General features: G+C 41.6%; 1 protein-coding gene across 1 annotated transcript in view; it reads left to right on the top strand.

Annotated features, from left to right (window-relative positions):
• Window positions 1–23,220, top strand: part of LOC123021510 (cadherin-10-like) — a 90,174-nt gene that overhangs the window by 50,190 nt on the left and 16,764 nt on the right. Inside the window, exons 3-4 of the mRNA XM_044426268.1 lie at window positions 9,980–10,099; window positions 11,053–11,220. Coding sequence (XP_044282203.1) covers window positions 9,980–10,099; window positions 11,053–11,220 — 288 coding nt within the window. The remainder of the gene's footprint in view (window positions 1–9,979; window positions 10,100–11,052; window positions 11,221–23,220) is intronic.

The raw sequence follows: 23,220 nt of genomic DNA, 5'->3' as shown, positions 1-23,220 counted from the left end.
AGGTTGCTTGGCCACATTTTGGTCCTCCCATAGATATCCTTTGGAACAACTGAGGAGGAACAAATCTTTCCCTCCATTTCCACTGCAGAGACTATATACTGCAAACTTTCCTGGTCAGAACGAATTGTTTAACTCTTTAGAAATCCTACCTTAAGAATGAAGTTTCCTCTTTGGCAGATGAGGTGATCTCCCCTACAAATGGGAGCTTTTATGTGTTTCTGACATGGTAACATCTGATGGACACCTGCAAGTCTTAGGTAGCATGATAGACATATGAGGATCCTGCTGCAAACAGGGTGATGTACCCACCCCAAGTTCACTGAGGGCTTGGCAGGTTTCAGACTGGCTTCTGTCACCTATCAGATGCTTGCAAAGGAGTGGTTTGCTTATGTAAATCCCTGGAGGAGCACCATCACCTATTTTTGTAATTATTTTCCAGCTTGGTTTCCCGTTGCTGCTCCCACATAACTCTGGTTGTGCTCAGTTGTAATTGGGCAGCAATAAAAATAAAAACAAAGGGTTTTTTCCCTTTTTGCTTTTGGTTTGTTTGAACAATTCACTGTGGAGATGACTTACAAATCCAGGTGTGCATGACATGAGAATCCACCATGGCTTATTAGCTACATAGGCTTGTCATGTCATCCAAGCCCAGTCAACATGTACTGTACATCTCCTTGAAAAAATTACATAATCTGCCCTTCATATCATGCTTACCTGTCCCAGTTCCAACTAAATAAGGACAATTTGGATGGGGGTGGGTTACACACAGAGAAAGACTTTTGTTCATGGGTGCTACTGGCCAAAATTCCGTCCTTAGAGATGAATTATTTCCACATTAATTAGAACGGTTAAATAAAGCCTACCCCAATCAGGTACACATTCACCAGCCAACATGACCACTGACTGGGGGTAATGGGAGTTGTAGCCCAACATTTCTGGAGGACAAGAGGCTGGGGAAGTCTAATTCATATAACATAGTTCAAGGTTTCCTGTTTTGAAGTCCAAAACTGGGGCAAGTTTCTGTAATAACAGTTAAAATTCAGAATCTAGTCTTTTGCATTGCAAAAGGTGGGGTTTAATGTTATATTGTTATATGACTTGGTATTATCGCTTTTTATGCATTATGGTCTACCTCTGAACTGTTTTATGCCACTTTGGTGACATTTGTAGATAGTCAGCATATAAATATTAGAAATAAACACAGAATAAACATTGCTTATATTCCAGGGAAACCTTCTATAGAAGAGCCATAGATAGGGTTCGGTGCCTCTTTGAACAACGGCTCTGGAGCAGGCAGAAACGTGAATCACTGATGACAGAATGCAAGCTGCACTTCTTTGTGAACAGTTAGAAACATTGGTGGATCTTCTTGGAACAACATGGAGCTTCCCCTAAATAGCTTGTCTTATGAAGCAGCCTTTTCAAATGGCCACGGTGCTGTTTGACTGAAATCTTAAAATGACAAAGCAGCTGATAAAGCACAACTACGTCCTGCCATCCTAACACTTGAGGAGTCTGGATTCTGCAAACGAAAAAAATGGATTGAGGAAGACACTCACATCTCTGTTGTTGCTGTTGCTTATCTTTTGTTAAGTGTCCAATCTAGCCTGACACAATTGCTTTGAAGCAGTGTCATATTAACAATATTAACAAAAACCCACAGTGCCAGCTGTTTAACTCTCTCTCTCTCATTCATCATTCAACAAGTCACTTGTATGTCCTAAATATTAGTCTACTGTCTGTGAAACAATTGGTGATTATCCTGGGTGTCTCATGGATGGATTAAAAGATATAGGGATTCTATTCTAAGCCCCAGTTTGAGCACACCCCTCCACCTTGAACCCAGTGGCAACTTGGAAAGGAACACAAACATGCGTCTTAGAATCATTTCTCTTCCTAAATTGCAATTTGGAGTCTCCTTTTCGTTCTTGGTATTGGGGGAGCCAGCTTTCTTCACCACTACTTTTCTGTAGGATAGTTTAGACCTGGAAAAGACTTTCCATACTGAAGCTCCTCTATCCCCAGTTTGTACCGTACATTGCTTTTTCATGATGCCCTCTCTAGTCATCTCTTCTAACCTTCTCCCTTGCCTTTAATTTGTTTTGTCAACTTTTTCCCTGATGTTGGATTTTCAAGATCTATGAATTACTGCAGCAAGGATTTTCTCAGCATTGCTGACTGCTGTCAACCTCCCTAGTCAATCTCTCAGCCCTCTAATCTCTTTTGCCTTCCTGCTTCAGAGATATCAGTGCAAACTTCACACAGGTATGACCTCCCTCTGGGTTCAGAGGCACTTTGCCATCATTCTGAACTAGTGTTCCTTTTGTCTTTCTCCTCAGAAGTCCAATCTTCTATTTATAGTGGCTACCACTTCCCACGCTCCCCAGGCTTTTCACTCACTCTGTTATTAATCTGATACATTCCCTTTTCCAGCAGACAGCTCCACAGAAATTATTAATAGGATATTTGAGCAGTTTCATCTTTCCTTCATTTATTCTAGGAATATTATTCTTCCAATCCAGGACTGAGGGTTTGTTTCATTCCCTACCCCAACACACAGTTTAATGAATCAAGCCAATGCAGAGATTCCATTTTTAAATTGCCACAGTTTTCTTTTTTGTTCTTTATTTTCCAGGCCTGAAATTTGTGCAAATTGTGTCATTTTTTTTAAAGCTGGTGATCTTGGACAAGTGCAGATGATCATAGATCTGCCTATCCACTGTTTAGCCCTACAAAGAAATATTTCTGTTTTGTTTTGTAAATATCCTTGTCAGTTTCATCCTCTACTTCCTTTAGCACATCAGAGCTGTATTGGATACTTGCCAAAGAACTTGTCAGTTTTACCCTCCACTTCAGTACTTGGGAAAAATCTATGCAAATTACCACTTACACAGATGTTGGAACCAACAAGTATTGTGCAGAACTTACCTGAAATGGAGGTGTGGGAATCCAGTGTAGTCTGCCAATGTTTAGCAGAACAAAAACATTCCATCAGAATGCTGGAATCCCATGAAAACAGAATGAAATTCCTGGTGTTGCACAACTCTAGAATTTACCTAGTTTTATATGAACTGAGCAGCACCCCTGAAATATGGACATTATTGCCTCATACGGAGATTGTGATAAATAACATGGTAAGTCAACTGAGATTTCTCGCCTACCCACCCCAACGCCTCCAGTTTCGGGCTGGAGGGATGACTGAGCAGTTGAGAAACCCTATTTTGGACACCCTGCAGGAAAATGACGCACTTTAAATAGCAGGTCCCTATGCAAAGAGGACATGGTGCTAAACTACCAGTCCAAATCTTCAGCCAAAACGAGGCTGTCTCAAACCTACCAGAAAAGAAGGGGACCTATCATGGTATATTATGTTGCCTGGGGTTCGTGCACACGAACCCTGTCAGAATCCATTTGTCAGCCCAGTCTTCCAAAGTGAACTGAGCAGACAAGGCGTCTGTGAACACTCACGGAGCCCCAGTTGCACAGTGGGCAACCTTCTTTTCCGTCAGCAGCCACCCAAAAGGTGGATAGAGCCGGTGTGGAAGAAGGCTGGTCACATGGCACTTGGCTGAGAGGGGCTTGCCAAGAAAGTACCCCTCTGAGGCTCACAGCACTGCTCCTGTGTGTAAGGAGCAGCTGCTCAAATGCTGAATGACGCGGTGAGCGCTCAGCGCCTGCCCCTCACATGCGAGAGGGCCATGGAGAGGGGCCGTGGGGCGACACCAGGAGCAGCTACCATTGAGGGGAGGGGCTCTTCCTCGTGCACGAAAGTGGCACTGATTGCATCAAGCATGGAGCTCTGCTCTGCTCTGAGGGGGAGCCCTGTGAGTGCTCGCCAGGAACTCAGACTCTGGGCCGCCACAAGGCAGATGGATTGATTCATTCATTACATTTGTATGCTGCCCCATAGCCCTCTCTGGGTAGCTCACAATGTAGCAAAAATGCAAAATCAGTACAGATACAATAGTATGATCAGAGCAAATATGAGTTCAAATGCAAATATGCAATATGAGCAACAAAGCAATACAAAATCAAAACAAGATTGCTTAATAATATAATATATAATGTTAAATAATAAAATACACCTATACCCCATCCCCCACACACGAAACCCCACACCCACCACTACAAAGTGGCTGAATAAAACACAGCCAGTCCTGTCTCAACATCTCCCCTACACCACAGCACAACCAAGGTAGCCCAAAGGGCCCCAGATGGGTGCAGACAGGACTGTTGAATTCCTTTTCTCTCGTCCACTAGTCTAGGGAACCAAGCCCAGGGAATCCGATGAATTTCCAGTCCCAGGTAGCTTCTTCACACATCCCAAATGTTGCCTCCTGTCAGGATGTGGGCTGCTCTGGTGGCCAGAACCAGAACAGCCACCATCACTGTATTTGCAGGATGGTCCCAAAGCATGGTGGAGCTCTCAGTCTACTGATGAACACCAGCTGGGAGTCTTGGGGGAAGAGCCTCCAGAACTGGCCTCAGCAGTGCAAGTCTTCCTGTTTGCTGCATCGCCTGGTCCTGGGTTCTGCTATTTCTCCTGCCTTGCCATGTTGCCTCACCAACACAGGCTCTCCTGTTTGCTGTTGCGCTGGCCTCTTGCCTGACCTGGATCCTGTGTCGCCCATGTATCCTTCCTCACTATGTTGCTTCAGCAATGCAGGACTCCCTGCAAGCTGTGGGTCAGCTCCAGTGTATTGCCTGACCCTTGCTACATCTGGCTCCTGCTGTCTTGTGTAGCTTGTCATCCTGTGTAGCTTGCCATACCGTATATCCTGCTGTGCTGTGTCTTCCACTCTGTTATCCTGTCTAAGGCACCGGCACCTTTGTTTGTCCTCCTGGTTCTCAACTCTTGCCTTGTTCCTGACCATATCCTTGTTCTGCCTTCACATATTCTTCTGCTTCCTGACCTCGGCCTGTCCATGGCTATGACTTGAACTTTCCATTAAGCCCTGCCTTTGGAGTCTGTCTTTCCTGGAGTTCTGTTGCCCTGCCTCCCCTCGCCTTGCCTTGTCCCTGGTTTCCCATGTCCCGACCCTGGATTCAGACACCTCTTAAAATGATGATGCTGACTAAAAAGTGATATTCAGGACGTATTTCCTGACCATGAATCACATCTCATTCTTCTTGACTAACTAAAAGTATTAGTAGTAGCAGCAGCAGCAGTAGTACTTTCAGTTCTGTACTGCCCCAGAGTCCTCTGAAGTTCCTTTCCTGCATATCCTTCAGTCCTCTAAAAAAAGTGTTTGTTCTCTCAGATTCATTCATTCTATGCAGAAGCTTCAGTTTTATTTATTCATTTAAATATTATTCTTGCACTTCTATGGGCAACCCAGGGCACAGAATGGATCACAGGGATACCTTTGTACCTCACGTGAATGTCACCTGGCTGGATAAGAGGCTCTTTGGAAGGAACTGCACCCCTCATAAGGATTCTGAATTCTGGTGTTCACAATGGCAGGGGAGAAGTTGCATCATCTTCTTCCTGAAAGGGCCACTTCACTCTGCCTAATGCTAGGGCCAGTCCTGCTTGCTGAATTCACCAATGATGAAATATAACGAAGCATATCTCAGGGACAGCCAGTGTGGTGCAGTGGTCAAGGGTGCTGGACAGAGATTCAGGAGATCTGGGTCCAAGTCCCCACTCAGTCATGAAGACCAGCTGGTGACTTTGGGCCAGTCATAACCTTTTACCCCAGCCTACCATTGTGGTAATGATAGAATGGCAAGGGGAACCATGCAAGGCACTTCAGATTCCTTGCAGGAGGAAGTAAGGTAGGATATAAATGCAGTGTGATGGTAGTGGTGAATACCTTCTTAATAAATCGCAGTAATATTTCAGCTTGTTTTCCTAGGCTGAAAAAAAACACACACACACACACACACCTGAACAAAAAGAAATAAGAAATGGTGCTGCACAATTTATTTGGGAAATGCTTCTGAAGTTTTCCAGTACTCACGGTTCTTCAAAAGATCTGATCTACAAAGCACAGCACTGCTGTACAATTGAAAAGGATTAAAAATGGCTGGTGGGCAAGAAAAGAAATGATTTTCTTAAAAGTAACAGTATAATATGCAGCAATGTAACAACTGGGTAGAATTGTGAGGGCAAGTCAAGATTCACTTTAATTTTACCTCAGAAGTCTTTGAAGGCTGTACAGTTCCGAAACTGGCTAAATGTAGAGATGAAGCAGAAGGGAAGGCCCCTAATATATTCAAATTGATCGGAACGGATTAGTCTTCCAGCTGATTAAAGGCTCATACATTTCAGCATGGCAAACTGGAAGGCAAAAATGCTATAGGCAGTCTCTAACTATGCCTTTAAAGCTAGCTGAGTTATTCATTGTGAACTTCTTGAACAGATGAATCCCAACTCTGGCTTTACTCATCAGTCATTCTATCAATGAAGAATGAAACTGGGCCAGCTTTGGGTCTGCAACATAGGAATGCCAAGGAAGAAAGGGGGTAACCCAGGGCTTCTTTGCTAATGTGTCAAGTTTTGGTGATGAATAAGTAGTGTTGGCACAAGATGCCATGATGGTTACTGACTCTTGATAACTTTAAAAACTGAGGCCATGGGAACGGTGTCCCTCAGGATGTTGTTTCACCAGCTCCCATCAGTCTTGATTATTGGCCAAGCTGGCCTGGGCTGTTGGGAGTTTCCTCAGGCTAAGGAAATTCATGGAGAACAGGTAAATAGTGATTAGGCATGGAGCTTCTGAACAAAACCTTCCTGTATGGAGGGAGTGTGCCTTTCATTCCAGACGCTGGCCATAGATGAAAGGGAATAATTGCCACTAACCTGTTCTGCTTCTCAGATACTCTCACATATCTGTCTTGCCACTGTAGACCTGTCTCTGCACCCTTACCCCCAGAAGAAAAGCTGCACCACAGTTCATATGATCTTCTAGTCCTCTCCTTTGATGACTTGAAGACCAAGAAGCTCAGTTTTCTGTTTAAAGAAAATACAGAGCCCTGAGGAAAATTGGTTGCTAATAATTAGGAAAGCCTGATGGAGCATCCACAGTCTACGCATCCTTATCTTATGGAAACCAGCTGTCTCCCCCACTGCATTTGCGTCTTTACTTTTGTCACCCTACCTACCTTCTCCTTCACTCAACCTCTGCAAACATATCAGCTTCAAAGCTTTCGCAAAGGATGGCATAGAAATGCCTTAAGTAAATAAGTAAATCAAATGTACAACCAGAGCAGCTTCATGCAAAATGAGCCTTTTTCCATTCACCATACAGATAGGTAAGATGGATTTACAGGGGAAGGGGAAACTGGTTGTGAAACTACCTTATATGCTAGACTCATCCAATTTGGGATAGGGCCTCTGACTTGCACAAGCCCCCCATCATCTCAAGGGCTGGTTTTGTGCATCACCATCTACAGTAAGGATGCTAAGGACTGGATACCTTATATTTTAGACAAAGATGCCAAGGATAGGCACTTGGATCTCCTGAATGCAAAACATGAACTGTAGCACCGGCATATCATCCCATTCTCTTCAATAGGTTTTAAATTGTCCTTAAATTGTTTTAAATTCCAACCACAGTGACCAAAGATTGCTCTGATAGACTCACAAGTTCTTGGAAGTACACTTGATGCTGTACAGGAATAAGGCATGTCGCCCTCTCTTCAGTGAAATATCTCCTGTGCACAATGCCATTGACTCTGAAGAGAATGTTCACCCCAGAAGTCTACAAAGATTTATGCTGCATGTACATGTTTGTGTACACTGGGTGGTTTGTTTGTTTGTTTGTTTGTTTATATGAAACCATGCATATGTACAGGCATAGTGCCATCCCTAGGTACATACTATAAGAGGAATGAGATTCAATCCAATCCATACAATTGATATGGCAATTTGAGGAGAAACATTTCATGAAATGAGTTCCCACCCCAACTTTGCCTTGCCAAGTCCCACAGAACTCAACAAGGCTAACTTCTGATTAGACATGCGTAGGACAGCTCTGTTAATCTCTGATTCCCCCTCCCCTGTAGCACACAGAAATTCAGCATGACTCTGCCTTTAAGCTCTAGAGTCTCATTTCATAGAAAACATGTTTGGTGGTTTTATTTGTTCTGCCATCTCACTCAGAAAGCCAACAACCTATTTTGGAGATAAAATGGCCTACTTAATTTCCATTTTGCTCCAACATTAATGACTTTAAACCACCCAGTTCAGTGGAAGTGGGATGGCTTTGAAACAAGCATTGGGATTTCAATTCAGACCTAATTTCATGAATTAGGTGCTTGCTTGTAAACCTAATAAGTGAATGGGACAACCATGAATTTGGAACACACCTCTGTCCTCTTGTGCACTCATCAGAGAGCCAGAAGATGGTGCAGCTCTCTGTTAAGTGGAAAATGATTTGCAAACCTAGATTTGCTGCCACATAATCACATGCAGTATTTAAAACAGGCCTTACTTGTTTGTTTTGGAGGTAGAGAATAAATGCATGTCCACAGTGGTATTGTAGCTTCATATGTGTGGCTATAAATTCAATCTGCTTCATGAATTTCTACACTATTAGATAAAATTCCAGAATATTTTAGGAGGCAAGACATATTAGACAATACTCGGAATCATGCTTGAAATCTCATTTGCATTAAACTAAAAGGGCTAGTTCAGCTAAGGAACTGGACAAATTTAGATATTGTATTCCATTTTTTCTTTCATATTAGCCTCCAAGGACTGACTTGATTTTTGTTTTCAGAAAAACAGTTTCACACCTCAATATATAAATTGCAAGAAAATGGGGGAGCCTACAACTGGTACTGGACTGGAATTTGAAATATTAATTATTGCTGAAGAGAAAACAGGAGGGGCTCTGTGTGTCTCAGTTAAAATATTTTCCTTGGGCAACTGTTGTTTGGAGTCAGGGTAGGCCTGTTTGCCCCTTACAGTTCTGCATTCTTTCCCCAATTCCTTATGCAGGGAAGTGGGGTAGGCAGGATGATCACCATGTCAGGAGGCCTTTAACTCTTTGTGGTTACTGTGGACCAAACTGTGACCCCACCCCATCCTTCTATTTTGGGGTGGGGTCACATTCTTGAATGTTTGAACACATTCTTCAATATGTTGCAGAAAAGAGACAAAGGGAAGATATTCCAGTCTGCACTCCTCAGTCAATGGTGCTGATTAGGTGCCCCCCCTTAGGTGGGAGATCAGAAGGCTAAACACCCAGGAGAGGAGAGGAGAGGAGAGGAGAGGAGAGGAGAGGAGAGGAGAGGAGAGGAGCATTTCTTTCATTCTTTCCATTTAGAAAATTCACACATTTAGAAGTTTAGCCTTGCCTTTGACCTGACAACAATGACAGAACTCTTTGTTTGATAAGATTGAGCCTAACACTGGAATCAATAAAATGCTACTCACTTTTCATGAATTCTGTACAAATGTTGTATGCTTTTGGTCCCTTTCCTTTTCCTTTTCACTCACATTTGATTGTTGGCCTGCATAAAACATACCAATACTCTGTTTAGAATTCACAAGGGAAATCAGTGTTAGCTAATTAATGCAAGAGCAGGTATGCCATGAGTGAAAGTTCTTCTTCTTTTAGCATATGTGGGTGCCCTTAAGTCCTAGCGGACATGATCTGCCCTGGCTGAGGCTTTTTCTAGCTTTCATGCCATGGTGACTGGAGTGCTGGTGGGCACATGTCTCACTGGATATGATTTGGACATGTTAAGGATGATAGGGATCTGGACCTTCTCCTAGGGCTCTGTAGGCATCCACTGTAATCTCCATGACCTTAGTTACCCTATTTGGAGATGTTGGTCTTCCTGAGCTGACAATAATGTAGCTACCTAAAAGTCCCTTGATCTTTCCCCCCAAAATATAACATTTAAAAATGTGGCTTTCTATGAACAGGAAGGAAGGAAATTAATGAAAGGTTCAACTGAATTTCTTTCAATGTACTGCTTTTGACTTCTGACATGATGCAAAACTAAGTTTTCTGTGACTGCCTAGGTACATCAGTCGTGCAAGTTACAGCCACAGATGCAGATGACCCTTCCTATGGAAACAGTGCCAGAATTATCTACAGCATACTCCAAGGCCAACCATATTTCTCTGTGGAGCCAGAAACAGGTAGGAGATAAGGTTTTTGCTTTTTTCCATTTTGAAAAGGATTTGTACCTTGTTTCAGAGAACTTAATGAAGCAGGATAACCACAATTGCTCCTCAGCTGCCTGCCATTTCCCATAACTTAAAACAAAACCCTGATGCACAAGAAATTCAAAAGGACCATCTAATTAAGCATAAATGTGTGGGGATTTGACTAAACTTTGTACTTGGAAAACAGAAGGCAAACGGCAGCATTGGGTGGAGGGGGATAAGGTGCAAATTAAGAGTTCTTCCACATGTTATGGAAAAGGAAATGGTTGATTTCTGCGTGGTACCACTTCATTAGGGATGTTTCCATTTGGAGGGATCATAGCACCAACATTCAAAAGACATTGTTCAGCAATTCTTTTCTTTCTTTCTTTGAAGTCTTATTTATCAACAAAGTAAAAACAACAACATCAGAAGCAGCAGTGAGAACACTGGGAGGTGTGACAATTGGAAGGTGAAGATTCCTGGAATCCCTGTAAAATTCCACAAATGAGACAGGGTAGAAGCTGAATTTAGAAGCAGCTTTTCTGAGGAAGTTGGCAGTTAATTGAATGTCAATTCAAATAACTACCATGTACTAAACAAAAAGAAAGGAAGTGTCTCAAAATAAACTTCTCCCTGATAACTAGTTGACTTTGCTTAGGGAGAAGTTTTTAGCATAAACATTCAAAAATACTGTGTTTGATGTCTTTGATGCCAAGAATTCTACCATCTTGTAGAAGCTTAATATGCATTTTACAGGTTCTTTTATTTTTGATTTCTCACGGTGTTGGCCAGTTCTTTCACTGAACTATTCATGGATTGCTTTTGTTTTAAAATGTCTTTTGAAGTTTAATAAGGGACATATTCTTCCAAAATGTGTGTGCATTGGGATATAAATGCCATCGGCATAGTGAGTGTTAACAAAAGCTTGTTTCTTTCCTTCAAAGGCATTATCAGAACAGCGCTACCAAACATGAACCGGGAAAACCGAGAGCAGTACCAAGTTGTTATCCAAGCAAAAGATATGGGAGGCCAGATGGGTGGATTATCAGGGACCACAACGGTGAACATCACCCTGACTGATGTCAACGACAATCCGCCTCGATTCCCCCAGAGTAAGCTCCCTTTAATAGCCCTTCTGCGGTACAAAAGCATCAGAATAAAAGAGTTAGGCAACAGCCATCTGGTTTAATTTCATGCAAATCTAGATTATGGGGCACACATGGACAAAAGGCTTATGCACTGGTTTATTCACTGTTATTGAAAGCAAAAAAATTAATGTTACAGGAGTGTGTACAGAGGGGAGGGAGAGTGTCATATAAAATGACTGCAGAAATTTGGGGCATTTCTCAGTATTGTGTGGCAAGTGGAGGCCAAGAAAGGAAGGAACAGATAATATGACCTTTAAGAACAAATCTTCCTTTTCTGTTACCTGGAGGTTAATAATTTCATAAATAGAATAATTGAAAAATAGATAAACTAAAGGATGGGAGATGAGCACATTTTATTCCCAGATTAAATGATGAAACAGGGAGCATTCAGCCCTCAGGCAGAAGCAGCTTAAAGAAAATCTAAGGAGCTTTGCAGATGCAAGACCACAATCTGATACACACTTACGTGCAGTTTAATTCCATAGAGATCTTAATTAGCAGTGGAAGAACTCCCTCTAGATCACCTTGAAGTTAGTTCATTTTCCTCAAAATATTTCAGGGAATGGTGAGAAAGATCTTGGAATCTTGTTTCAGAACATTTTCCTAACGATTTACACCATGAAACTCAACTCCTCTCCTGTCCCTACAGATTCATAAAGCCTAACCTGTGGGTGGTGGGGGGCAAAAGGCATCATCTGGTCTACAGATCTTATATTTAAGGTCTCATTGCTCTGAGATTCAGTTTGTTGCTGTAAGATAACATGAGAAACCAGGGCCTTCCAATGCAATCCATTGAAAGAGAAGTGAGCATGAAATTGCCTGTGTTCCTCTGCAGCAGTGGGCTTTTTCTGAACATACTCAGAAGAGGTCTGTTGCTGAGAAGAATCCCGCATACTCAAAGAACCTAGGAGAAGCTGTTTCTTTAAGCGGAGGCCCATGACTTGCTCAGCTCACCATATTAACCTTCCCTGATTCTGCCACTGCTCTGCCAACCTAAGGCAGAGAGAATGTTGGGAAGTAGGATGAGCTGGCAGATAACAGGGCTACCTGGACTGCTGATGCCAAGATGAGCCATTACAATCCAAATGCATATTTTGGGCATGGCTAACACTGGCTCATTGTTTTCTGAACAAAAAGAGTTCATTGCTTACCCCCACTCTCCTGAATTTCAGCGACATCGTCACTAGGCAGAAGCAAACCAGAACTCTGCTGGATTATGGCCAACCATGCAAAAAGTTAATGTATGGAGCACCACACAAGTGAATTATTTTGCTGACATATAAATGGTCAATAGAGTAAGATCTTTGGTTATACCAATATATATAGTCATGAGTGTGATTTAATATGTGAGTTGTATTCTAGACTCCACGCTTAGAAAAACTGGAAAAAATGACAGAGGGGTTTTTTGGGGGTGGGCATTCAAATGAAGACTGGCTTCTTGTCCCATTAGAAGCTGTGTATAAGAAGGAATTGTACTAGGTACACTGTGTCTATTCCCATTAGGACAAGTTACATCAGCCAGAGTTCTCTCTTATACACAACTGTTGAACCCGCAGCAGCTCTGTCCTGTTCGTATTCTTTTCAGTGCCAGGCTAAAACATTTTATTCACCCATTGTTTTAATGTTGATTAGGTTTTAATGTGGGTTTATTTTCTTAGACTTCTGGGATGCTCTGCTTTATATTACTTTGTTTTTTATTGTAAACCATCCCAAGACTGTTGAGGTTGGATGGTATATAAAAGCTTTAAAATGAATGAATGAAAGACAGACAGACAGACTGACAGACATATTATCCTTTCCACTATAATTCCAGATAGAGGAATATTGTTAAACCCTGAAATCCACCTAGGTCCATTGTAATTTGGAAAGTGGTTCACTTTTCAAAAGGAAGAGACAGTAAATAATTGTTCTTTTTTCCTTGAGTAAGTAGTGGGTATCAGGGGTGTTTCTGCATGTGTAAATGAGTGAAAGAACAGAAAAAAAAGAGCAAGGAGGAGCGACCAAGTAGGAGAGGGGAAGAAACATGATAAATAATTTCTCAGTTTAAACATTTCTCAGATGAAAGTCCTCTACTTTTCCAAACACACCCAGTCCCCACACAAGCCTAGTTGGCAAAGCCCTTGACCAAAAATTAACTGTGAAATTAAAAGTATGCATTTCTGCATTAAAATTCAAACTCTTCCACTGCATCACTTAACCAATAATATTTGTACACAATGTAGGCAACATGGGATATTTCTTTTTTTTCCCCTTCATGACTTGAACTTGGCATGAACAGGTCTTTTTGAACTGACTTTGACACTTGACACTTTAGAATAATTCCTTAGATTATTCTAAGGAACAGACACACAGAGAGAAATGCAGAAATATTCTAAGAGAAATAGGATTATAGCACCCCCAGCTGTCCAGTGGATTACTCTCAGCAAATTAATGATCTATTGCAGGAATTTAGTTGATGATATCTACCCTTAATGTGAAAAGTAATTATCACATTGCTTGACTTTTGAAGTTTCTTTGATAACACAGTGCAAAGCAGAGTATTCATGTCCAGAATATTTGTTGATTTACTTATTTAAATCTATCCAAATTCCAATGCATCTTCTGTGTCACCCTTTTGGGGAGAAATACCTTTTTTTAAAGTGTCAACTTTGTTAAAATTATTGTCATAATTCTTCCACACGCCTATTTGGTAAAAATAATCTTCTACATAGTTGTATAACTCTTAATGCTTAAGGATTCCTAGATAAAGGAATGTCAACAATGTTTCTAAATTTTACATTTGCTAAATGATTAGATATATCATACATGCAGTGAGAAAACACTAGGAAGATTGTATCTTGGTATACTTTGCAGGATCTCTAAGAATCAATTCATATGTAAGTTTCCATATGTAGCCTGCATTCCTCTATTTTTATTAACTTAAAAAATAACTTTGGGGTGTGATGCAGACAAAGATCATGGCGTACATTACCTTTTCCCCTCCTCAGCTTCAATCCATCTTATGTCAAATAAGAATGCTACCAGTGGAATCTTTTTTTAAAAACTATCATTATTACTAGAGAGCCAGTGTGGTGTAGTGGTTAAGAGCGTGGGACAGGGACTCAGGCGATCTGGGTTCTAGTCCCCGCTCAGCCATGGAGCCAACTGGGTGACTTTGGGCCAGTCACGGACTCTCAGCCCAACCTACCTCACAGGGTTGTTGTTGTGGGGATAAGATGGAGGAGGAGAATGACGTAAGCTGCCTTGAGCCCTTTGTAGGAAAAAGGCAGCATATAAATTGAAAAATAAATAAATAAACACATGGAGAGGAGTCATCAGGCAGGGCAGGTTTGGATTATGTCTGCACTTTCCACTGCTCTCCACTGAAACCCCACACAGCCTCTTAACATATCCTGAAGGTTTAGAGTGACTGCATATTCTTTAGAGTGCAAAACAGATGATTTGTCACATTGCTTTCTTTGGTGCTTTAACATTCTTTTGTGGCACAGTGGCTTAACCTGCTGTGCTGCTGGGCTGGTTGATCGAAAGGTCGCCGGTTTGAATCTGCCCCAGCTTCCAAACATAACCATAGTGATGTGGGATCAAGCCATGGAACAGTAGCTCTTGTGCCAGTGCAGTAACATGCCAAGTGGACTCAGGTTTCACAACGACCTTTCAGAAGATTCTTGGTAATTTCTGAAACTAACCATCACCAAGAGATGGAGAATTCATTCATTCAGTTTGGGTTTAAATATGAATATTGCTAATTTCAAAACACTATGTGAATCAGAACACATCTATCCTTCCAAATTTACATTTCCCTGAATTTTGCAATCGATTTTTTCTGGTCAGAATGGTACAAAAATGTATATGCTGGTGGATTTCTTCTGCTTGGCATATTTTGTTCCAAATAGTTACATGCACTGATATAGTATTACTCAATTCTGTATCTCACCGGATCATCAGTGGAAGTGAAATGCATACCTGTGATAAGTCTAGAGTACCTGTACTTTGGAAACCTGTTGCAGGAGGGAACAGACCTAAGCTGGGACTTTTGATCTGGGTCCTGGATTCAGAAATGAAAGTGGCAGAAGCAATGGCTCTATTATCAATGTTGTCACCCTATGTTTTGTTTGAAAAGTCCAGGCAGCGAAACTGCAAGAGGCCATAATGCATTATTAAGGCATTATTTTTTCAAAGTTAACTAGCAATGATTCTTCTCCATGCTCAAGATCTACCTATAATATTCACACATATCTAAGTCCTATTCAACAAATATTTTAGGGTCATGCTACCTAAAAAACTTTCTCCTACCATATGAGACGGGCTGAAATATGAACCTTTCAGTATGCCCCAACTTTGAAAGAGGCAAAGTTGGTGGGCACAGGAACCCCACTTGTGGATTGCCCTTCTCCTGAGGTTTCCATGGTTAATACTATTCTATGTTTCTTAACATTCAACATTATGTGTGAGGTTTCTGCCATTTTAGGTATTCCAGTCTCTGCTATTTTTTTGTACACCACCCTGACAGCCCCTCCATAATCACCCACATGTGTGATGCACAGAGACCACAACAAGAAAGGCAGGTTGCTTACCTGTAATTTTCATTATTTGAGTGGTCGTCTGTGTATTCACACAACCCACCCTCCGCCCTGCTGACTGCTATACCTCTTCCCCCACCACCACATGGGGGCTCGGTTGTGGAGGCCTCCAGCACCTCTATCCTCAAACATCTGGCGATGATGTGGTCTCCAAGGCAACTGAGGAAGTGGGCAAGGTCCCTCCTTCTTATCCTAAGACATGGAAGTGGCAGTGGGGACCCCTGCCCATTTTGCAATGCTGAATTATGGAAGTTTCTCTCTGCGTGCCAAAGCCCACATGTGTGAAGGCACAGATGGCCACTCTTAGAGCAACACTTACAAGTAAGTAACATGCCTCTTCCAGGTACTCATGTGTGACTCACCTCTCTTTCAGCTTGAGTGTTCATGGGGAGGGTGGGTGAGTGGGTGGAGAACCTCACCATGATGGCAGATGAGTCACAAGTCAAGTACTTTTAAATGCTACTGATGGGATAGAGAGCACACACAGAAGGATGCCATTTTTCTAAACTATGTGAGCGTCAATCAAGACTACCTCTTGTCCTTCAAAGCCAAGATTTAGTCTGAACCAAGTGTGTCCCATGACTCTTTCTATGCGCGCACACACACACACACATCTGGGAATCACTCAAAGGCTTTGTGAGGTGGGTTGCGCTATTTTGCAAGGACAGAAATAGCCTCAGCATGATCTGGGAAGATGCTTTTTGGCATTTCTGCTAAGTGCTCCCTAAATCAGAAATGGTTCTTTCTTCTCATTTTCCATAACTGTTTGTTCCTCCTGAATTAGTTTCTTCTCCCTCACCGTATGGTCCCAGCCAGTCAGGAACCCTACAAGCCCTCCTCAAGAATGCATCAGAGTGCAATGAAAACACAGGATAGCATTGCAGTGGCAGGCTGGACTCCTGCCTACACGCATTCAGGGCATGTGAGCACAGGAGTAAGTGCTGGGACTCCTCTGTATATGACTGGGAATGATGCAAAGGTACCATTTTTATTTCTGTGGGAAGATCTCTCTGGGTGTACACCTGAATAGGCAGAATACATTTTCTACAGACATTCTAATGGAGTCGTGGAGCCTGCCATTCCCAAATTTGTGTCCGTTTGTGGAGCCAGTCATGGGACACACTTAATCAACCCATATTTTGCCATCAAAGGACAAGAAGCAGCCTTGGTTGTAGCCAGAAAGTCTGGCAAGGGCTGCAGTGAATAGGAAGATGGAAGAGTGCTACATGGTATTGTCAGATCTGGCCATGTAACCCCACACACACTCTCAAATGAAGCAGCGCTTTATTCTTGTAGTACTTAGTCCTGAACTGTAAACCCAAATCAGTTCAACCTTGCAAACCAGTGCTGGAAGGTGAAGGTGTTTCAGCAATGTGGGAACATACCTTTTTGTCTTGCTTTGTGGTTGTTTACTACTCAGCTCTGAAGCACAATAGGGCAAAATCAGGAGTGCAAATCAGTTGTCTTAGCCATATAACCGCTTAGTGGGCTAGATTCAGATTTCATCATGTTTTGATTAGTTTTATTAAAATTCATGGGAGCTAAGTTTGCCATGACTAACTTGTCCTACTGTCTTCACTGGGTTTGCTCCAAGCATGACTAAGCCTATATCCAACCTGTTGTCAGGGAGGTCAGTGAAAACTCCACAGCATCACACGGGAAGTCAGGGAACATTGCTCCATTCTATTGCTAAAGGGTAGCTGTGCTTCCTTCCTTTCACTCCCAAACAATGGATCAACACTTTTGCTTCTTTGCATATATGTCTACCCCACTTTAAATCGGTCTAAAGCTTTCCGCAGGTGAGAAATGCCATCATGAAAAGTACCTATCCCCACCATCTCAATTCAGCTTTGCTGTTTAAAGCCATCAACAGCCACTTAATTAGACTTGTGGAAGAGAAAAAGTCGCACAATCTATATTTCCTCATCTCAGTTTGCAAAAAGGTGTTAACTCCTAGCTGTTCAGCACAGTTCACATAAAATGCACATGCACAATGCAGGTGTCAAGAGTTATGTTCCGATATGAACAGCAATATTAAACACATGCTATAGAAGTAGAGAAGGACACACTAATTTGGGTGGAAATTCCATTTTCTAATCCTAATTTGCAAAGAAGTGTTTTCATGTCCCTGTGCCTCTAATCCCCAAAGCTGCCATCCTATGCTTTTTCTTTAAACCCTTTGTTCTTTATGAAATCCTGCAAGATATACTTTTCTCAAAGTGAAGTCTTCCTTGGGTGAAATAATGTTTTCTTCTGATTCATTGAGATGGTTTACTGGGTTTTCTGCCATAGCCACACACTTTTTAATCCTGTTTGTTATACTGGCTTTCTTGAGTCACACCAATGTGCATGATGCAGTATTCTGTCACCCTGCTCTTAAGAGGCATGGCTGTATTTTAATTTTATGCATTGTTTATTTTGATTTCAAGTTCTCCTTTCAGATGTACACATAAGCATACAGCTTTTCCTTCGGTTATTATGCATTTTTGATTCAGCATTCCTCTCCTCTTTGCACCCTTCCTTTGACATGCTCTTTATTAATGAGGCATACATCACTTTAAAAGAAACAAAATGAACAGGTTCACAAAAGGGACTAAAAAGTGTTTGATTCATGAAGAGCTGAAGGCCTTATTGATTCCTTCTTAAAAGTGGAATCAATAAAATTCATGTCAAATGTGAAATTGTACACCAAATTGATCTTATCTTTTATCTGATTTGCTGACTTTACCATCTATCAACAGGACTAATAAAATCGAAAAGCCCCTTACACAGTTATATTAACATCACGGAAAAGACTTACTCATGCTTATGAGTAAGCACACTTGGAAATTTCCTGCACACCTGACTGATCAAAACTGGGGAATGTATTTGTTAGACATATTTGCCTCCTTTACCTCTTTTTAAGGGCCAGTCGGATATCTACATGCATTTCCTCAGCATGACTGAAATGATTGCAAGGGACCTTCAGCTTAGAGAGACTGGAGACATTCATGGCATAACTTGAGAGCCAGTTGGTATAGTGGTTAAGCTGTTTGACTGGAACTTAGGAGAACTGGGTTCTAGCCCCACTTAGCCATGAAACTTACTGGATGGCTTTGACTGACTGACTTTCACACTGACTGATCATTGACTTTCACACTGTTGTTATGAGGATAACATACAGAGAAGGAAAATTATGCAAACTGCCTTAGATTCCTTGCAAGAGGAAAATATAAAACAAGCTTGAGAATTTTAATTGGGCCCCTGCCCACCCTGAGACTATGATGGGGGCCAGGGTTAAGGCCCCACTATCCCCTAAGTTAGGGTCTTCTCCTGGATCACCTGCATTTCTAACTACATATTTAAAGCAAGGCATGCTGTATTTTTACTGATGCTCTCCATGGGCTTTTTGGGCCTTATGGGAAGGGGTAGGCTGGCTGCTGGTAGAGGACTGGAATGACCTCACAAAATTTTCTGAGAGTTCAGCTTGAACATTCAAGAAGCACAACTGCTCTGGCAGCAAGCAGAAAGCTTTCCTTTGAACATTGTAAAATTGATCCTCACTACATATTGTAATAAAGCAAGGGCTTTGAAATTTGGCTGTATTAAAGAATACCTTATAGCTCTAAAATGATTTTATATTCCTTTAAGGATGTCAGAGCTTTCTAGCTGTTCGAGGCAAAGGTGCTAATACAAAAATAATAATTGCAATTTATAAAGTGTCTCAAAAAGCAAGGTGCGCTGCCAGAAAGCCTGTGATCTAATGAGACATGAAGGCTGCAGGGGGTGGGGGGGATAAAGCACAAAAGGAAGGGGTGTGACACAGTTTGCTTCGCCTACCCAGTCTTATGCTTGCAGCAGAGCTTGGCTTCCTCTTTTGGAGCCTGGCCTATATACCTTATCTATAAAGAAGTTGTACCATCTTTTTAACAAAAAGCATCCTTCATCATTCACTGAGAATGTGGTCACTGAGAATCTGCTGGCATTGGTAGAGTTTCATCAAATTCATGCCGATAAGAATAAAAATCCCACAAGATTTACATTAGGCTAGTGCACTAAGTTTTATGTAGAAAAATGCCATGGGCACAGATGCATGCATGTATTCAAGCTGACCATTTCAACCATCTTTATATACCTGTGGCAAAATTCTCTCACTGCTTGTAGAAATGTCTCTGAATAGGAGGGTGTTTAAAATCTGGGAGTGCCTGGATAGGAATCACCACCACAGGGGCCCAAGTTTAATGCCCAGTATTCTGCCTAAAGGATCAAACCTTGCAAATGTAGGCACAAAGAAATAAAAATGTTTCTCCTTTCCAAACTCCAATAATTCATACCTTTTCCATTCCCATTAATTTCTGTCAAGTCACACAAAAGAGGTTGCATTTTGTTCTGCATTTTCAAAACATTTTCTTCTTGAAGGATGTGCAAACATTCCCCTTTTACCACAAGGATCACCAGGATATTACAAGCATTTCTTCAAAGTACTTAAAAATTCCAAGGAATTCTGTAAGTCATCGTAAGGAATGTTTGCAAGCCCAGAAGGTGGAGTGCATCTTTTTCAACCAAACATCCAGTGCTTGTCAGCCATACAGTGTGGAGCTGCAAATCTCAGAGATCTACAGAACTCACTAGCTCAAACTGGGATTTGTCTAATTTAAGCAGATAACTAATTTAAGCAGATATCCTCATGTTTTTACCACTCCCACAGTGATGAATCTTCTAGTCCATTTTAAACCCAAGTACTGAGATACTTTGGATAGGCTTGCACAGCATGTGGAAAACATATTGATCTAATTATATATATAGTTATTAGCTCTCTTTAATCTCATCATCCATTTGCAATCAACTAAATCCCAGGTCAGTAGAAAAAGCCAGATATAACTAGGAAGAGAGGCCATTGTCTTCAAATTAACCAATCTGTCCCACATGCATCTGGTCTTTAAAAAAATTGAGAACTATTGTCTTAAATATTCACACAGGACTCATGTGTATAGGGCAGCAGCCAAATTGCTGTGCTTCTGCTGGTTTTGTTATGTCCATAAGATCCACCCCTAATGCACCGGGAAGTTAATGCAGCCTAAAGAAATCCCGAAAATGAGCAAAATTTCATTGTTTCAGCCCCAGACGACTGATTAGTCAAGGTACCTTACTTTGGAGTCAAGGATACTTAGGAAGAAATGAAGCTACCTTTATCAAACTGGAAATACAGGTTATGAAAGACATGTAGAGTTGAAATACGGGTGCAGATTATAAAGCAACCAGCAAAAGGAATCCCTTCAATCACAGGACTTCCTGGTGTGACAAATTTTGTTTCTGGAGCACTTGTTCCTTGGACATCTTGTCCACTTCTAGTTCTTCTCTGTTTCAGTGGCTGTTGGAATACTAGCTTTCCCGGCTTCCTGAGAGACTAGAAAGGGAGGGTGAGAGAATGCCACTTCAGCAAAAGGATGTGTAAACATCCTTATCTCAGGGGTGATGTGACTAATTCACAAAATCTAGTAGCTGGTGACTTTATACCTTCACTGAGGGCCTACAGGTTTCTCACAACAATTAAACCTAACAAGCATATGTAGCTGCACTTCATGCCAGCCTATGCTGGACAGTGGGAAAAGTTCACACTGTATCACAATGTCTTCTAGCTATCAATCCCAGTACATTAATGGAACAGGCCAGATCAGAGGATCTCTCTTTTGCAAGCTCCACTGATCTGCATTAATAAATTTACAAATGCTTCCCTAAAGTGCTAGATTCCTATTGCACTAGGAATGGGATATTGGTGCATTGGCAACTTTGGATACTGCCCATAACTTTTTTACTTGTTTCTTATGGTTTAATTACATACCTGTAAATTATTACTATTGCTAACTTCTTTGTGTTCTTTTGGGTTCCATACTAGCAAGGCAGTGTGCTGTTCATTGCACAATTTTTGATGTGCAAAACAGAACACAGAGCCCTGGTTATATACTGTGACTAGCAACATTTTCTTTCTACGTTGATGCCAAAATACGTCCTCCAATTTCCTGAACTTTCCTTTTCCTCATGAAGGAGTCTTCTGTTTCATTTTGTTTGCTTTCCTTGCCTAATTCTCAGGGTATTTGGAATTTTCTACTAATTTTTTTAGGCAGTGATTTTATTCTTACCATAATCCCAAAAGGTGATCAACAGTACTGTGTGTGTTTTTACTTCTGTTACATATCTCAGCAGTATTTTGCAGCCTCCCTGACTGCCTACACTTGCCTAAGAAAAATCCCATGGGAGAAGTCAATCTGTGAATATCTACCTAAATATCTTTCACCTCCCCCCCTCTTGTGGGTGGGGGGAAAAGTGAGAAATTATTTTCATTTTCTAAATAAATCATTAGGCTCTGTCAGGAAGCCTCCTGATTTTCCTGCAGCTGAACTTACTTGTCAGGTTTAAACACATTACTTATAGGTGCTGGCATCCCTTTATCTTCTGCCATCTCAGCAGCCAGTATGATGTTCAATAATCCTCACAGCTCACCAGCTGTCACATGCAGGGAAGGCCACCTTGCTGCCCTCTTGTTCTGACAAGAAAGCCTGGCTAAGGAACTAATCGGATTTTAAGGAAGAAAGAACAGCCAGGACGAGACCAGGTCGCCAGAGGGATGGTTGCACAATAGAAGATGGGACCCCCCCCCATTTGTACCCTCATATCTAACAAAAGAACAAGACCCCTGCCCCAGCACTCATGAAAATTTCCCTACATTTTCTTTTAATTGGATACTTTTTGATCAAATTGAATAAGAATGTGGGTGTAGTGGTTAAGAGCATGGGACTGGGACTCAGATGACCTGGGTTCTAGTCTCTGCTCAGCTATGGAGCCAACTGGGTGACTTTGGGCCAGTCACAGACTCTCAGCCCAACCTACCTCACAGGGTTGTTGTTGTGGGGATAAGATGGAGGGGGAGAGATGATGTAAGCTGCCTTGAGCCCTTTGTAGGAAAAAGGCAGGACATAAATCGCAATATAAATAAATAAATAAATAAATAAATAAATAAATAAAATAATTTTCAGCACAAGACTTGATATTGCTGTTGAAAGAGGGCAGGAAATGAAAGCAAATTTCCAGATACTTTGGATGCTATCTCCCAGCATTCCTGACTCTTGACTGTGCTGACAGGATCTTCTGGGAGTTAAACTCCAAAACTTCTGGAGATTGAACTTCTTAGTAGTCTCATTTTAGAGGACTTATGCAAGACTGCTAAGCTGCATTGGCAGCTTGGTGGCCAACAAGGTAAACAGGCAAGCTTTTTGCAAAGCCAGTTGGAAATTATGGATCTATGGATATCATTAGGTAGGTATATGTTGTTGCTTCATTTTTAGTTTACTACCTACACCAGGACTGGGGAATGTGTGATCCTCCAGATGCTGTTGGACTGCAATGC

The sequence above is a fragment of the Varanus komodoensis genome, unplaced genomic scaffold (genome assembly GCF_004798865.1).
Source record: "Varanus komodoensis strain SLA01 unplaced genomic scaffold, ASM479886v1 scaffold17, whole genome shotgun sequence".
In the NCBI taxonomy this organism is placed as follows: domain Eukaryota; kingdom Metazoa; phylum Chordata; class Lepidosauria; order Squamata; family Varanidae; genus Varanus; species Varanus komodoensis.
The sequence above is the reverse complement of the archived record's forward strand: the minus strand, read 5'-3'. Positions and strand labels throughout refer to the sequence as shown.